At 44.3% G+C, this 18,390-nt stretch overlaps 1 protein-coding gene across 2 annotated transcripts in view; it reads left to right on the forward strand.

The window, feature by feature from the left end:
• The first annotated feature begins 1,070 nt into the window (after positions 1-1,070).
• Fez2 (fasciculation and elongation protein zeta 2) overlaps positions 1,071-18,390 on the forward strand; it is a 37,820-nt gene continuing 20,500 nt past the window's right edge. For both annotated transcript variants that reach the window (XM_057783024.1, XM_057783026.1), the window contains exons 1-5: positions 1,071-1,344; positions 5,653-5,761; positions 13,156-13,272; positions 15,014-15,155; positions 17,282-17,550. In XM_057783024.1, the coding sequence (XP_057639007.1) occupies positions 1,094-1,344; positions 5,653-5,761; positions 13,156-13,272; positions 15,014-15,155; positions 17,282-17,550 (888 nt within the window). In that variant the 5' untranslated portion in view covers positions 1,071-1,093. The remainder of the gene's footprint in view (positions 1,345-5,652; positions 5,762-13,155; positions 13,273-15,013; positions 15,156-17,281; positions 17,551-18,390) is intronic.

Here is an 18,390-nt window from a genome sequence, read left to right on the forward strand (position 1 = left end):
CAAAAAGAGTCTAAGGAAGGGGTGGGTGCCACAACTTGCTGAAATGGGTCTCCTATTGGATGATTTCCGACACTTGCCATCTCTCCACCTCCTTTTGCCTGGAGCGGGGTGTGGGAGGGTATACTGTATGTTAGGTAATTTATTAGGCATTTTGTATCCATTGTTTTATTTAATTATATATAAAAACAAGCCCTCTGGATAGAACTGCTCATAAATTTTTATAGAATCCTGAGTACGTGTGTATATAAAATATTTTATAATACATTATTTAATGATGTTTCACCTTCTAAATGACACATTTGAAGAGATGCTGTTCTTTTCAATTCCTGGGCATTTTCTGCTTATATCTGCTTTCTCTAATTTTTATTAGTTAAATGCACATAACAAAACTATAATCCTGGCCATCTTCAGGGTACGGCGTAGTCACACTGCCTACAACCACTGCTCTCTACCTCCAAAACAGAGAAGCTATATCTATGAAACAAACTTCCCATAACTGTGTCACACGTTTACAGAATTTAATTTTCACTTTGCCTTAACAGTCCAGATAGGCTTAGTAATAAGGTAGTGCCCACGGATAGCAACCAGGTGGGTATTTACACTTCAGGCATTTACTCAGTACTTCGAGAATATCCACTCACCTAATTATTCAGCCAGCGTGTGCTTTGCACGTGGGGGAGATATGTTTGTGGAACGAATTTTGGTTACTATTTAAACCTTTCCCAGTAACTCTTGTCATTCTGGATGGAATGTTATGAGACAGGTCCCCTGGGGCAAAAAAAAAAAAAAATCTGACACTAGGTTTTAAAAAACTTCTATTTTAGCCACTTTTAGACAGGGACGCTGAGGGAACTTATTTCTAAATGATCAAGAACATAGGAAGTGACTAAACTCAGTTGAGACCTCCCTTTCCCTGGGGACTAGTGGTCAGCTCCAAAAGACACCAAAAGTAGATTCTAGGGGGCACTTTAGGACTCACACACCCTGGAGCAAACGCCCAAGGGGCGTGGCCACGAGTGGGCGGCACCAGGGGCGTGGTCCTACAGCGACAGGGCGTGGCCGTTCGGAGGGGTGCGCGCCGGCGGCGGGCGCGATGGCGGCGGACGGGGACTGGCAGGATTTCTATGAGTTCCAGGAGCCGGCCGGGAGCGTCCAGGACCAGGAGAACTGTAACGCGAGCCCTGAGGCCGAAGCTGGGGCACCCGCGGGCGGCGACAGCTTCCCGGCCTTGGCCTGCAGCCTGGAGGAGAAGCTGAGCCTGTGCTTCCGCCCCTCGAAGGACGCCGAGCCCCCGCGGACGACCGTGCGGCCCATCACGGAGCGCAGCCTCCTGCAAGGCGACGAGTGAGTGCGGGCCCGGGATCGGGCGGGAGCAGCCCCCACCTCGCCCTGCCCCCCGCCGCCACCGGGAGTCCGAGCAGGCCCCGCCCCACGCCCTCCTTCCTCCTCGGCAGCTCCCAGCCCCGCCCCGAGCTGCTGGCCTGGCCAGCTGGAATTTAAAAGCCCTTTGCCTTCCCTTGAACCCTCCTGCAGACCCCTGTGTGCTGCCTCCTGGGGCACGGGCGGGTCATTCGTTCATTCAACTCGCTTCTGTTAAAGCCCCTGCCAAGTACTTGGCCCTGGGCATGACCAAAGTGTGCATTGCTCCTTCCAAGTAGGACACCAAGTGGGATGGGACATAGGTCTGTTAAATGGATGTTTTGTGGATGTGATGAGTGCTTTGATAGATATTTGTACCGGATATAGAAGAATTATTTCAAAGGGGATGTCCGAATGAAGACTTCATAGGGCAGCAGCCCTCAAGTTGAATCCTGATGGGGTCAGGTGCAAAGGTGCAGGGGTGTGAGGTACCATTGATGACACAGAAGTCTGTTGGGACCACAAGAGCAAACTGCCACAGAAACAAAAATGAAGGGCGGCAGTTACTAATGTCAAGGATCCGGTAGTGTATTGGGAAGACTAGTTAGTGCACGGCAGGCAATGGCTACAGAATCTTTTATGTGACTAATTTTATGAGAACGTTCACAAGGGTTGACGAGAGCACTTTATTTAAACACTTAAACCCCAGTCATTGTTTGGTTAAGTGAAAGTTGTGATTATGGACCATGATTTTACCCCCTAAGAAAACTAAGAGAATGGTGAGAGCCAGCACGCTAGAGTGTTTTGTTTGTAGGGAGACCGTAGACCCTAGGTACACTGAGTTCTCTCAGAAGGCTTTGGTGGGACCTATTTCCAAAGCACTGGAGCGGTGGTGGGACTAGAGGTTAGTTAGAAAAAGAAACCTTTTTATTACATTTTATTAATTTTTTGTGAGTACTTGTGTGAGTGTGGGTGGGTGCAGCAAGGCTCTCCAGAGCGCTGGCACATTCTTGGAGTCAAAGGACCCCTCATGGATGGTGCTTCCTTTTTCCCAATCAAGTGGCTCCCCAGCATCATTGGTCTCTGTGACTGTAGGCGCCTTTACCGGCCAAGCCGCGTGAGAAATTCTTTCTTTTTTTTTTTTTAATATTTATTTATTTATTATGTATACAATATTCTGTCTGTGTGCATGTCTGCAGGCCAGAAGAGGGCACCAGACCTCCTTACAGATGGTTGTGAGCCACCATGTGGTTGCCGGGAATTGAACTCAGGACCTTTGGAAGAGCAATGCTCTTAACCACTGAGCCATCTCTCCAGCCCCGAGAAATTCTTGAATGATGATAAGACTCATGTTAAGAAAAGAGTTTTAATTCCTCAAGGAATTAGGAGATTTGTCAAGAAAGAGCAGGGAGAGGACACCTGTACACGTGACTGAAGAGCTGTTTTCCAACACCATTCCTTTTTATTGTTTCTTTTGCCCAGGGGCAGAGGAGGGGTAAGCTTATGATGGGATTTTAAATGCAGAGATAGGTGTACTGTGCGTAACAAAAGGTGACTTTTGTGGAATTTTCCAAAGATAAGATAGCTTTATGTGTAGCTTTGTACACTTTGTTGAGGCTTGCTGCATATTCTGGATTTTAAAATTACATTTATGAGTAACTTACCTAAAACAGATGCATGTGCCTTGTCCTAAGATTCTTAGAAGACCTATTTTTGCTTCCGCTGGACATTCTGCAAAGTTTATTTTAGCCTGCCCTTCAAACTTAGGTGGCTGTAAAGTCTAAGCTATTTTGTTGCTTTTCCGGTTTTGTTTCTAGCCCAAGCTGGCTTTGAACTTGCTCTGTGCTGAGGCTGACCTTGACCTCCTGTTCTTTCTGCTGCCCCCAAGTGCTGGAATGTACGTAATTCCCACGGAAACCACTAACCCTTTTGTTACCCCCCTCCCTTCCCCTATTTGGAGATTGAGCCTCAGGTAGCTCAGGCTGGCCTCAAACTCATTTTGTAACCAAGGTTGACCTTAAACTCCTGATCTTTCTGGTGCAAGATTACCAGATTACACGCACCAACACACCCACTTTTCTGTGGTGCTGGGGTTTGATTCCAGGGCTCACACAGGCTAGGCAAGCATTTTAGCATTTGGGCTTCATCTGTAGCCCTTGTTGCTCCTGATATGTTTTTTAGTAGGTGGTGATTTGGGAATGTGTAAGAATTCTTGTAAGAGCTAGGGCTCACTCCCCCTCGTCTCCTCCCTCTGGTGTACTTGGGCTTTGTAGGGTCCTTTCCAGCTTCTCTCAGCAGTAAGGAAATCCCTTTGCCTGATTGCCGCCACGACTTGGATCTTTTACTTAACTTCCTTGAGCTTTGCTTTCAGTTTCTGTCAGTATGGATTGTACTGTGGCTCAGGATGGCCAGGACAGTGTCCCCTGGAGTTGCTGTCTACAGGACTTTGGCTGGGAGGGAGCTCTCCCACCAGCTGTTTATGACAGGTCATAATATTTGTGATAAGGACAAGGCAGCTCAGATGTCTTGACTAGAGAATTCTGGAAATCTTTGCTGGAAGTTGACCTTATGTCCTTCAAGCTACAATTGTTCTGACCTTGGGAGAGGGAGAGTGATGGCCTTGTTTATCTTCATGTTCTTGGAAGCTGGAGCCCAGAGATACTCCTTCCTGGAGAGAAACTCCACTGTCTTTGTCTTGTAGCTTCTTTGAAGAAGGATGTGACCAACAGGCAAAGCAGCTCCTCCAAACCTGGGACTCCTCCCCTTTTAGAACAGTTTGTGTCCTTGGCCAGGGCTAGGTATACAGTCATTGTCAGTGTTTGAGAAGTCGTGGTCCAGGATGGTCAGACTCAGCAAGTAGCTGCCTTTGCCTCCAGTTCTGGTTCATTGACACTGGAGAACACCAGGTTCCGATTTGTAGGGGCATAGACCCTGCTTCCTAGAGCTTTTTGGGTTCATGTTTTTCTTGAGGTTGATTTGGCTTTGGAAGCCACACACCCCTTGGGTTGTTATACTTCTGGCAGCTTCTTTTCTTAAGCATAGAATTTTGTTTATTAAATCAAGTATGTTACTTTTCCTTTTTGCGTTTTTGCCCTTGCTAGGGTTGTTTGTATATTGATTGCTGACAAACTTGAATAAAAAAGGCTTATCTAAATACTTCATGATTTATTACTTACAATTAGATACCTGGTACACATTTTAACTTTAAAAAATGTGACATGTTAGTGTTGTCTCCCAGTAAGTAGCTCAGATATGTAGCGTTTAATCTCTCTTACCCTAACTAAATTTTATCTTACTGATATCTCTGAACTTATGCTTTTTTTTCCCCCATAAAACATCATGTTGTACTATGTTGATGATTATTTTGGTACCAAACCTTGAATTTTGATCATGAAGTCTGCTGTCTTTGTCCATCATGATTTGTAATATTTTTCAATACGATTTGTTTGAATTAATGTTTAAAATGTTGGAACTGGAAAAGATGTCTACTTCATGTCTAAGCTTCATCTTGTAGGCAACTGATACCCAGGCAGGTTAGGAACTGGCCAAAGACTGGCTCATTATTTGAAGGGAAATGAATATACAATTCTGTTTCTTGAGTCCAAGCCAAATGCCCCTTCACTTTACCCCGTCACCCCTGAACCCAGATGCTGTTTGATAAGGTGGGTAGTTGTGTTGACTATGTAACCTGCCTGCACTGTGATTCCTCACTGTCTCCTCTCCTCAGCCTCAGTTCTTACCTTGTTACATTACAAATAGATATCAAACCCTGTTCTCACACTGAGATGGAATCCTTGCTCCAGAGAATATAGCATGTCTTTGGAAAGCACAGCATGTTTGCTTTGCGTCTCTGGAGACAGTCCTGAGATTGTCCGTGTTTCCTGGCTCTTCACTTGGAAAATGAAGATAATAAAGGGTTCAGCTTCTAATTTTTTTTTTTTGCTTCTAATGTTTTTGAGGATTAAATGACTCTATGTTTTCATGTGTATGTGTGTGTGTGTATATCTTCATTTATCTGTCTACACTGCTTTTTTTACATTTAGTTACTTATTGTGTGTGTGTATGTGTATGTGTGCTCTGTCATTCTTCTCTGTGTGTAAACTTCTTGGAACAGTGTCCTGCACATAGTCAGTTCAATTAGGATTTTTCATGACTTTTGTTGTTGCTTTTCTAAGAAACAATGCACCTTCTGTTTTTTTATTTTAATTTTTACTCTGGGTCCTTTTACTGGATCTTTAATAAAAGCCACGTGGAGTGTTATATTTCACTGATTGCTGTTTTCTTCTGTTTAAGGATTTGGAATGCCCTGACAGATAATTACGGGAATGTCATGCCGGTAGACTGGAAGTCGTCCCATACGAGGGCTTTGCATTTGCTTACTCTGAACCTCTCAGAGAAAGGGGTAAGTAAGGAACTGGACCCAATGACTGTGCAGCGGTGCTGATCGTTGGGTAGTAGGGGTAGGGGCAGCATCTCTTCGCACAAGCTTGTGGAGCTGCCTCTTGTTTTCAAGCCGCTGTCCAGCCTGCTCTTGCCGTCTTGGATCCACTACCATCCTTTGCTGGTGCGATCTTGCCGTTCCTTATGTGTTCATTTTTGCATGGCTGCTAAATTCTGTCACCAACGATCTCCATTTCCTTCTGCTTATACAACCAAACTGTGATAGAGTGAGAACACTCAGAATCCTCCCGTTTTATTAAAAATATTTTGGGGGTATTGGGATATCAGCAGGGAGTAAATGGTATGTAATTTAGTGATGCTGGGCACCACGTATATTCCTGTGATTGTTAGGGAACCATCAAAAGACATTTCTGTTCTTGACTTTTTGTGTGCATGTATATATCTGTACACTCATTTGTGTGTGTATGTGTGTGTGAGTGCTTGTGTGCATTTATCTGGTGGTTGGCATTGGGTATTCACCTCAGTCATTTTCTGCCTTACTTTTTAAGATAGGGTGTTTTATGAATCTGGGCCTCACTAATTCAGCGAGGCTGGCCGGCCAACCAGCCAGCCCTAGGTCCTCTCTCTCTCTCTCTCTCTCTCTCTCTCTCTCTCTCTCTCTCTCTCTCTCTCTCTCTTTCTCTCTCCCCCAGCACTAGAATTATAGGTTGCTTCCCACTGTGTGCCTGGCTTTTATGTGGGTGTTGTGGATCTGAAGTTAGGTCCTCATGCTTGTGTCTCCCCACTTTAGCACCCGGATGTCTTCCCATTGCTGATTTTTGATGTTTTAATGTATGTCCATCCTGATATTGTCACATGAAGATGCCTTGTATGACAAGTGTGAACACAGTGGTACCATGACTAGGGGCCGGAAAGGAATGATTTGCTGTAGACATTAACAGAGCTCCATTAAATAGCCAAATTATTTAAATTTCAGACTCACCCTGTTTTAAGCTCTTCAGCAGAGCAGTGTGAGCGCATGTCAGATCCCCTGGCACTCTGTTTCATTCAGTGCAATTGTGCGATCACAGGGAACGTAATGCTGTGGGGGCTGTGGGGCTGTCAGTGTGGTAAGCAGTATTGTTAATGTTTTGTAAATTAATTTTCTTAAATATGTCACTTGCAAAAGCCGTTACTTTCAATTTCTAGTGGAATATAAGATTCTGACTCTGTTTGCCAGAATTCTCGTAGCTAATCAAGCCTCACTGCTTCTTCCTGTCATTAACTCCTTTAGGCTTTGCAGGTTGACCTGACACACATTTGCTAAACAGGACCAGAGCTAGATCACTTTTGTTCCATCTTCTATTTATTTAGGGCTTAGCTGTCATTTGGGACTTTGTCCAAGTTCCCCTGCTTCTCTGAAGCTTCCTATTACTGTTTTAGCCTCTGCTGATCTCATGGAATTAGACAATTTTAGGGTCTCTAAAGGACACTTAATCTAGCCTCTCAGATGGGAGAAACTCCACCTACGGCATCACTGACAGATGGTTTCTTCACCATGGCCTAAATCCTCTCGTGAAAGAAAACATGCTCTTGTGTAGAAACTGGAGAGCCCTGTGGAGATGTGAACTTTTACAGGGTTTGTTTTCTGTCCCAGTGAGTTTAGCCCTGTTGTCTCCTGGGTGCTAGACCCCACAGGGCAGCGTCCATGTATCTTTGAGATCATCACGGTGCTTTCTCACTAATCATGTTTCTGTGGCTGTCATTAGATTGTGACTTTCTAGTAACTGACTCTGCCTGGCTCTTAGTAGCCTGTCTGCTGAGTAAGTAGATGAACGGATCACCTTTTCACTGAGACTGAAGACAGAAACCACGATGCAAATTTTGCTTTGTTTTAATTTAATTTTTTTATTGAAAGGATTCATGAGTATATTTTCTTTTTTTGAGTATATTTTCTTACTGACATGCTAAAAAAGTAACATAAAATAGTGCATTGCATAGCTTGGAAAAGAAGCATAGTAGCTCCATGATTCAAGTGCTCCGACCCGACGTCATTGAATAAAATATCAGTCACGTTCTGTTCCTCTGTAACTCCACTCCTTTTGTGTTCCTCGGATGCTGTTTGTAGTGTTCGAGTATGTCTGTGGCCATGCTAGTGATGAGTAAAGTCTTTCCATTTAATACTGAGACTGATGTGGAAGGCTTTACCTGGGAAGACTCGGTAGGTCAAATAGACACGTGACGATCACTCAGTCGGTCGTGTGCCTTGCTGTGGCTATTCTACTGACAGAATTAGATTAGAGCTCCACCCCCGAAAGATCATCTCTGCATAGAGTTCCTGAAGAACTGGTGTGCACGAGTCAGGGCAGAGCCATCGTGTGACTCTTCGGTGCTGTACAATTAAGAAAAAATGTAGCCTAGGAAAGTGGTATCATCATCGCCATGTTGATGCTGTATTCTTTCCACGATTGAGTAAAATTTGGCTTTTGAAAGCCCTCTTTACACTATCCTCCTTATAAAATGGGATCTTTAAGGGGAATTTTTTTTCTCAAGAATAAGAGAATAATTTGCTTTTTTGGGTTAACAATATTCAGGAAAACAACAGTTAGATTTCATTTTCTCTCACTGGCAGTCACGGCACACATTTTTCGCATTTGTTGGGTCCTTTCTAGAAGTCTGGCACATTCCACATTCTTTTATGGGCATGTTTTTTCCATTTGCTGTGTGTGCAGTTGAATGCAGGGCCACAGTAGGATCAGCTGTGCCTCACCCAGGCATGGGAGGAGTGAAGGGAATCTTGGCTCCAGGAAGGCACACTGCTCGCTGGGAGGGTGACTGAGGAGCCCCTTGTCAGTCAGGGGTTAGCTTTCAAAGGCCTCATCATTCTCAGCCCTGGTGTGGGGGAAAATGGGGAGTGGGCCTGGTTCCCTCTTGGAAAGATGATCTGGGATCATTATTTCTGTTGTCATGGAAATTTCATAGTGCGGTGTTTTTGCATTTCTAGTGTTTGGAACCTGTTCTAGATGAGTGCTCCTGCTTACTGTGCTTGGGCGATGGAATGCTTTCGTCATTTTGGCTTGGAGTGTCTCTCGTGACCTTCCCTTTCCTTCTTGGGTACAATCGGATGTTACTTTCCTTCTCCCCCATCCTCCCATCTCGACTGGGTCTCAAGTAGCCCAGGTTGGCCTTGAACTTGCTACCTAGCTGGGGATGAAGTTGAAGTTCTTCTGTCTCATCTCCCCAGTGCTGGGATCCTAGGTGTGCCCACCATGCCTGGTCCACACCGTCTGTTTTCTAGTGCATCTTGATATCTCCCGGAGAAGAAAGAGGATGGCTATGATAATGTTTTCCTTAACAGTGATTTTAAAATTAAAACTTTATTTATAAGCCAGGGAAGAAAAAGAAAACAAAATTCTGATGTTCAAGCTACAGGGAAGGATGATGGGGCAGGTGAGTGTGTGGCATAAGAATACTGACTATGAGTGTCATCCTGTATGCTCTGATCACACTGTGACCGTACCAACTCCTCCCCTCCACCCCGCACTTTGTTTCTATGGCAGTGGACTCAAACTCTCATGAAGAGTCTAGTCTCTGAACCTTTCTCACTGGAATTGATTATTAGAAGTAACTGCCATCATTTGGTAGCAAGCGCTACGGGGCCGAGACGTGAGGGCTGCTCCTGCCCTACATCCTCGGTGTCCAGTGCCACTGCTGCCGCCTTCAGCTGCTGTGCTAGCAGATAACCTTTTGACTCAGTTTTCTTTCTCACGGACTTTGTGCATTGGCCTTCCCAGAGGATGAAATTGCGCTCTTACTGTCCCCCACTTTCCAGCTCTAACCGACAGGCAGACTTCCCCTTCTCCTGCTCTCGCAGTGTAAGCCTGTCAGAATCCCCGGGTAAGTTCATCCAACATTTTGTGTGAGGCATACTTACCACAGTCACATGTCAGTCAGCCTCGCAGGGACATACACCTTATTTCGATAATGTGCTAGGGGGACCACAGCTTCTTAACCTCAATCTGACCCCACGTGGCACTGTGTCAGTGAATGTGGGCAGGAAAGAAAGCTGACCGCAGTAAACAGTTTCCAAATATACCCCAGATCAATTCAAAATGGTGTGTGCAATGAATCCTAGGTGTTTCTGCCAATGTTCACTCAGTGCATCTCGTGACTTTACAGCAGCCTTGGTTCTGAACACAGCTTGTGCACTCTGCCCTGCACGTGCCACTGTGACATCTCGGCTCAGATCCGGGACTGTTGCAGTAAACATGCAGTGTTTTCACTGCGCATGCCAAGTTTTCTGTTCCTGTAGAAACATAATTGTTTGATTACAGAAACCAAGGACGTAGTATTTTCTTGTTTTCATTCTGAACCAGGCAAGTATCACATCGGTGTATCTTCGGATTGTAATGTGTCAGAATGTTGGACTTTAATAACTATTGTTTGAGTTGCTGACGAGCTCCGTCAAAAATTGTTCAGCGAATTTTGGCTTAGGATTGCAACAGGGTTTTCAATAGTCGCTGGAATGACCCTAAACATGCTTCTGCTCCTTTGTACTATATATTTGGCATTCTTAGCATTGAGGATTATAAAATCAAAATCTTGATTGAGTCTGAAAAGCATTGAAGATAGGTTGTGTCTTGGGGGTATCAAATTTTCATGTACCCCACTAGTTTGCAGATTTGGTTTATTCTTATTACATGGAAAAATACACCCCTACCAAAAGAAGTATTGTAAAATACATTTCCAAATTTCCTAATGTCTTATTATCGGTAAATAGTTTCTTTTTTATATAGATACAAGGGCATGTGAAAATTTCTTGAGTTAAAAGGGGGTGGCAAGTAGACAGTTTAAGAGACCCTGAGTAGACAATTGTGGCTGTGCAGTGGCTGTTCTAGTGTGAGTGGGTTGCTCTCTCTCTAACCTTCCCAGACATCCTCTGTCATCGCAAGAATGACCTTGGCTTCTGCCTTGTCTCTGCCCTGTGTTTGTCTCCCGTTTCCTCCCCAGTCTCCTGTGGGTATCTTTCTGAGAATGGGTGCAGGAAAGGTAAATTCTTTGAGTACTGCACATCTAAAAATGTCTTTATTTTTAGCTTCCGTCCAGTTGTTCAATTGGCTGGACATTAGATTCCAGGCTCCAGGATGGATTTTGTTTTTGAACAGGAAAATTGCATTGATTGGTTTTTGGCATCTATTGTTGCTGTTGTAAATTAAAGTGATGTATTAATTCCGACTCTTCTGTCTGCTCTTTTTCTTTTGTCTTTGACACATGGTGTTCTGAAATTTCACGGGGTGTGTTTGTCAGAGTCCGTGCTGCCAGGCCTTTCCTTGCCTAAGATGTTATGAGAAGCAGAAAGGAGGCACATTGTCCCTGAGGGTCTGCAGGGAATTACATACTGACAGTAGACCTGGTGAACAGCAGGCTTTCCCACCCTCCCATGGGAAACCAGCATGCCTGTGGCTCCTTCCTATGCCTTTTTCATTCACCGGCCTTACCTTGGTTGACATTCATCTGAAAACTCCTGTGTAAGGAACTGGGAAGGCTCTAGGGACCTGCATCCGCTTCATTGTATCCTGAAGTTTAAATATATCCTATGTACTAGTAAATAAAATCATTTTTCCAGATGAACCTCCCTTCCTCCGAGTACTGGAGTTTGAACCAGGGCTTTAAACAGGTCTGTCTACAACTGAGCTAGATCCCTAACTGGCCTCGTACTTTTCATTTTGAGACAGAATATTACTAAGTTGCCTAAGACGGCTCTGAGCTGACTTGATCCTCCTGTCTCAGCCTTTTACTGGCATTACAAACCTGAGTTACTACACCTGCCTAAAATGTGTTAATTTAGTTATGCTAAATGTTATATTTATAAGTGGTCAAATATTGCATATCCAAAATGCCTGAAGTGTTTCAGATTTTGGATTTTTTTTTTAAAAATTGGGATATTTGTAGGCATGTACTGAGATATGGAGATGGGATCCAGGTATAAACATAATTACATTTCTGTGTCACATATACCTTATATACATAGTCTGATGGCAATTTTATGTAATACTTTTGATGTACCTGTGTTTTGAGCACAGCATTCATATGAGGAATTTCCCTCTGGTGACATCGTGCTACTTCTCAAAAAGCTTCTGATTTTGGCACATTTGAATTATAAAGGTTTTTATTTATTTACTTAAAAATTTCAGATTACAGTTTCTTGGCCATTTGTATAATATAATATTGATTATTAGATCATCTTAATGATGTACTATGTAATGTAATGGCACGTTTCTTTTCTTCCACAGTCCTTGTTGCCCCTTTGTCTCACTGTGTGCTAATTGTTCTTGGAGAATAGAGTTCTAATTTTAGTTTTGTTCACCAAGAGAATAGTCATGTGACAATAGGTGACTGACTCATAGCCAGCTAGCTAGATAATTGTTCCTTGACTCTGTTGGTTTCCCAGGTAGCTTTTGGTTGCTATTGATACAAAACTCAGTATTCCTAAGGGACTGTTTATATTGGGTTGGGTAGGCATAAGGGAAACTGACAAGGCTTGATACAGTACCCCAGGCATGGCAATATCTACTTATTGATACAGTACTCTAGACATGGCAACAGCTACTGGATGATACAGTACCCTAGGCATGGCAACAGCTACTGGATAATACAGTACTCAGGCATGGCAACAGCTACTTAATGATACAGTACCCAGGCATGGCAACAGCTACTGGATAATACAGTACTCAGGCATGGCAACAGCTACTGGATGATACAGTACCCAGGCATGGCAACAGCTACTGGATAATACAGTACTCAGGCATGGCAACAGCTACTGGATGATACAGTACCCCAGGCATGGCAACAGCTACTGGATAATACAGTACTCAGGCATGGCAACAGCTACTTAATGATACAGTACCCAGGCATGGCAACAGCTACAGGATGGTACAGTACCCAGGCATGGCAACAGCTACCGGCACTTTAGTAGCCCCAATATGAAAAGGAAAATAGAAGTTTCTATTGTCTGGAGAGATTTGCTGAGAAGAACTCTGCCTGACAAGAGCTGTGGTCTTTGGTACAGAGCCAGAGCTGACAAATGGTATCCTGGCAAAGAGGAAGACAGCAGGATGAGTGCCCAGCTCACTCCTTCTCACCTTGCAGTCTCCTGGTGTGCGCCAGTGATATGTAACCCAGAAGTCAAGGGCATCCTTAGATCTGGTCCATATGGTCAGCCTCCTGGATACAGAGCATAGAAGCAAATGGAGCTGAGGTGACTGGAGACTATCCAGCAGAGTTAGGCTTAAAGGTGTTTTAGGAGCCTAGAGGAATAGCTCTACTGTGTGTGCTTTCTGTTGCTTTTTTAGTGCAGAAATGTTGACATTTGCATCAAAAGGATTTGCTGTTAAATGGGGGTGCTTTTGTTTTTAGATGAGTGACGGCTTACTCTTTGACACTTCAGATGAGGAGGAGCTGAGGGAGCAGTTGGATATGCATTCGATCATCGTCTCCTGTGTCAACGAGGAGCCCCTCTTCACTGCAGACCAGGTATGGAGGTGAAGCAGAACCCACAGCCGAGAGCCATGTCTTACTAAAGCTGCAGATGGTGCTTATCAGAACTACTGCACTTGCCCTAGACTGTGTGGCTAATGCAGCCTTAACATGAGTCTTCAACGGAGAGGTAAAAACAAGGTAGATGCTATTTAAGGAGGAGATTTTTATGCTCAGCATTGTCTGTGACTGATTACAAGTTACTAGTGGAGGGTTATTGCTTAACCCCCACCAAATAATCAAACAAGGTTACGCTGACATGAAAGAACTGGACGGTATTTGAGTCGCTATTTTTGTTTGTTTTGGAACTCCCTATGCAGACCAAGGTGGCCTCAAACTACAGAGATCCACCTACCTCTGTCTCCTGAGTGCTAGAATCAAAGGCTTGAGCTGCCATGCCTGGCTCTACCAGACAAATTTTTGTAGAACCCTGGGTAAGAATCTTTAACAAATAATAGAAGCATCTGTTAAGCATCGTAGAAGCAAACATTTCACCTGTGTAGCACTGTAGTCATGTCAACCCTGGGTTCATCTGAAACCAGTCAAGGCAGTCTTGTCATTTCTGAACACCCCCCACCTTTGTGGTGTCAGCCAAGTGTGACAGCAGAACTTCCTGAAATAAAATGTTCCGTGGCTACGTGGGCTGTGAATTCTGTCACGCTTTATTTTTAGGCAGGGACGAGAAGGTCAGTAAGGAGATACCTTACGGCAAGGTCAGAGGAGTAAATGTAACACTAAGAGTGTCCTGATGGTCCAGCTTTCCCTTGTTCTTGGATTGTTCTAGGCTGGAGCCCTGGTGCTGGAGAGAGAGGGAATGCTGTTCTGGAGGGCATAAAAACCCAGAGAGAGATGTGATCTGGAGCAGTCCCCTCCCCAGAAACCAACTTTATAGCCTTGAATGTCTCCTGTTCTGCTGACAGTCCCTACTTGGGAAGGCTTTTTCTGTAGCGTAGTCCTTTCCCAGCTGAAGAGCAACTGATTGCATTTTCTGATTCCTTGGTACTGTCACGTGTACTCATGGTATTTTATATCTTCATTGAATTGTGTTTTTAATTTTTTTGTCAATGGTTAAATGCCCTCTCACTCCTTTAAGGCATAGTTAGTACCTTTCTGCTGTCTACAGTTGCCAGACTCAAGTCCCGCAGTTTTGGACAGCAGGTCATGGTTTAATTAAAGGCATGTTTATTTCTAGAATCATCCTTCTTTCAGCTTTTCCCCCTAATCTGATTCTGTTTTCAGTAATTTAAAAATACCCCCTTTGTCTTCCACTGAATTAATATATGGAATTCTTTAGCTGCTAGAGAGCTACTTCCTGTTTTATACATGGATATTTTTATGAGTATTACATTTTGCGAGTTCTGTGTCAAAGTCTTGGCTAATGTAGATTACATTTATGTTGAGTGCATGCATGTGGTACAGAGTACATTTTTTCCTTATTTACCATCTTTAGCTATAACTTTATTATCTGGTCTGCATAAATCATGGCACCATTTTCCAGACATGTGTAGATGTATTAGCATCTGCCGAATTGAGATGGACATACCAGCTCATATTCTGTTTAATTTTGTGTCCATATATTCTAAGTAGCTTTCGGTAAGCTGTGTTCACTTTTCCATGTGCTTCCTGCACACAATAAGGACTTCACGTACTTCTACTCGTGTGCTCCGGTGGAGTGCTGTGGTACAGGCAGGCTTTTCTCCTGTGCATTCGATTAACACTGGTATATGTGTTTTGGAAGGTTATTGAAGAAATTGAAGAAATGATGCAGGAATCACCAGACCCAGAAGATGATGAGACCCCCACACAGTCAGACCGGCTCTCTATGCTCTCCCAGGAGATTCAGACTCTGAAGAGGTCTAGCATGAGCAGCTATGAAGAGAGTAAGAGACCTATCCTAGGTTTTTTTTTCCCCCTGCAATGAAACACCATGGCCATAAAGGAAGTTGACGAGGAAAGAGTTTGTTTGGCTTACACTTCAGCATGGCTGTTCATCACCAAAGGAAGTTGGGACAGGAACTCAGACAGGGCAGGAACTTGGAGACAGGAGCTGATGCAGAGGCCAATTAGGAGTGCTGCTTACTGGCTTACTTCCCAATGGCTTGTTCATCCTGCTTTCTTACAGAATCCAGGACCTCCAGTCCAAGGTTGGCACCACCCACAATGGACTGGGCCCTCCCTCAGTGCTCATAAATGAGGAAATGCCTGACAGCTGGCTCTCAAGGACGCATTTCCTCACCTGAGGCTCCATCCTCTGATGACTCCAGCTTGTGTCAAGTTGACACACAGAACCAGCCAGTACAAAACCCTCCTTCCCTCCTCCTCTGTGCCTTTTGTCTGTGCCCAACACATAATGTCATCTCCAGAAAGCTACCCATCTTATTGGGTCCTCTGGCTGTCTGGTTCTTTGTACATAATTTGGTCATTGTTCAGAACCATGTTGTATTTTCTTCAGACCCTGGATTAGTTTGCTGGGGCTTTTGAAAGAATTTACTGCAGCCTGGAGAGCTTCAACAGCCTGAATTTATTTTCTGGTTGTTCTGACAGCCTCAGAGCTAAGGTTAAGGCTTAGTTGTTTCTCCTCCCTTGCCTGTGGGTGGCCATGCTTCCCCTGGCCTTCGTTCTGTACATATCTGTGTCCACATTTCATCTTATAAGACACAGGTCACACTGAACCCCACTTCAACTGTATCTCTGTAAATGCACCAAATGCTGGTGTATTCTTCAGTGCTGTGGCCTAAGACTTCAGCATGCATTTTGGAGGGAGACAGTATAGCCCATAAAAAGCAAGATGGGTGTATTAATTGGAAATAATTCTTATGTTTATAAATAGTTGTCTTTGATAGAGCTCTGAGGAACTTTGGGAAATGAAAGTTTGTTAGAAGGGGATCTGTGTTTACATGAGAATACTGACCTGTGAATACTGCTATGTGTTTGGTGTCACAAAGAGGTTCTGAATGACTGTACCCAGCACAAGAATGCTCTGTGCATCTGTGGCTGTCGCCACGCCTGGTTCCATGCTGGATAACACCCTTGTGATCTGGTTTGTATTTGTGGCCCGAGCAGAGGTCTGGGGCTGGACTGCCTCAATCTTTTTGTATTGTATGGCTTCTTTTTAACCTGTGGAAGGTCCTTTTGGTGGGATGTGGCCACAACTCTGTAGATAAGCCCTTAGCATTGCTGGAGTCCTGATTGCAAAATCTAGCCTGGATGCGTGGTAAGATATAGGAAGTATGCCTTAGTTAGGTCTCACTCCTATAACAAACAGTCCCTCAGACTGGGTGGCTTGGACAGTGGGATTTGCCTTCTCACGGCTCTGTAGTCCAGGTGATAAAATCCACCTCCTTGGCTTGTGATGTCTTCTCCCTGGGTTTTCATGTGGTCTTCTTTGCCTTCTGCCCAATAGTGTCTTTATTCTGTAAGGACAGCTGTTGCATTTGGATTAAATTTCATCTAATAAACTCATTGTCATTGGATGACCTCTCTCAATCTTCCCCCCAGCTCATCCAGTCTTATATTGGGACTCCAGCAGTGACCTGGCTCTCCCATGCTAGCTGGGGTGACTCCTGTGGACTGTCCCTCCTTTCATTTTCCTGATCTTCAGCCAGATGCACGAGAGGGGGGCATATAAGATTAAACAAGCATTGAGTTTAGTTCTTTCAGTGTGAATCCTCCCCTTGACCCCTCTCATCTTGTCTCTGTATGTCAGCAGGCAGTTTCTGGACCCTTCCTCTCCTTCTGTGTTTGTTCTTTCCTCACACCAACTTGATTTCAGTCTTGGCTGTAGGACTCTTTATGGGATGTTTGATTTATATACATTAGAAATTGTGAGGCGTTTTCTCATCTCAGCTGAGTGACATTGCTTACTCACCTCTAGGCTTCTGAGAAGATCCCAGACAGTCAGCGTAATTGCTTAGACTTTGATCTTGTTCTTTGGTTTTAAACACCCACAATGCTGCTTCGAGACAGGGGTGTCTCAGTATTCGCCGTTCTTTGTTTCCGGCCACAGGAGTGAAAAGGCTCTCGGTGTCTGAGCTAAATGAACTGCTGGAAGAAATCGAGACAGCCATCAAGGAGTATTCTGAGGAGCTGGTGCAGCAGCTGGCCCTGAGAGATGAACTGGAGTTTGAGAAGGAAGTGGAAAACAGCTTTATTTCTGCTCTGATTGAAGTGCAGAACAAGCAGAAAGAACACAAAGAGACAGCCAAGAAGAAGAAGAAGCTCAAAAATGGCAGCTCTCAGAATGGGAGGAACGAGAGAAGTCACATGCCAGGCACAGTAAGTGATACTTGCAGTAGGCACCCAGTGCTGCCCACAGGCCGCCCCAGCCCAGCTGGTCAATAGCAGTGCGTCTGGCAGGTCGCACCTGTGTGAGAGTGTGAGCCTAATCAGAGCGCCACAGGGGTCTTTTGTTAGAACACATTGCTTCTTCACGAAGGTGTTTCCTAGTGATGCCTATTGCCCTGTCTGGACGCCTCAGTACCCAAATGTGTAGTGGGGACATGAGTGGAAGGAAGAGCAGGAAGGGAAGGATGTCTTCAAGAGGACTGGCCAGCAGTCTCTCCTGACTGCCTCAGAACGATAGTAGGACGGCAGTGTTTGCTCACCAGGCTTAGGAGTGGTTTTATTTTCTTGTTTGTGCTTAGCTCTGGGGGTTGTAGTAGAAGAAATGAAGAGGGCCCTTTTAGGGGTAGCTGAACTGTGTTATGTAAACAGGTTCCTCCTGACTCATCAGAGGGTACTGACACGTGAGAACATATTGGAATATTTGAAATCTCAAGCCTTCATAAAAGGTATTTTGTTCTCTGCATGATCCTTTTTCCAAAGTGACTTTATGGGTTAAATGTCATCATAAACGTTCTCATTTTTCCATGGTCTTGTATATTCCCGCCCCGACTTCGCGTGTGAACAGTTGTTGGTTGTATATTTAGAGTATAACGGTTGGGTGAAGCAACTCATTTTTCTAAAATGATCATTTTTGTCAATCACGACATAACATAGTAATATGTGTCACAAACTGGTTCTTAGGGCTTAAAGTAGTATCCATTTTCTCTTTAAGTCTGGAATTATTTGCCAGAGAATGCAGTCTCACTGGCAGATGCTGATGGAATCCCAGGA

Source organism: Chionomys nivalis, chromosome 1 (assembly GCF_950005125.1).
Source record: "Chionomys nivalis chromosome 1, mChiNiv1.1, whole genome shotgun sequence".
Classification (NCBI taxonomy): Eukaryota; Metazoa; Chordata; class Mammalia; order Rodentia; family Cricetidae; genus Chionomys; species Chionomys nivalis.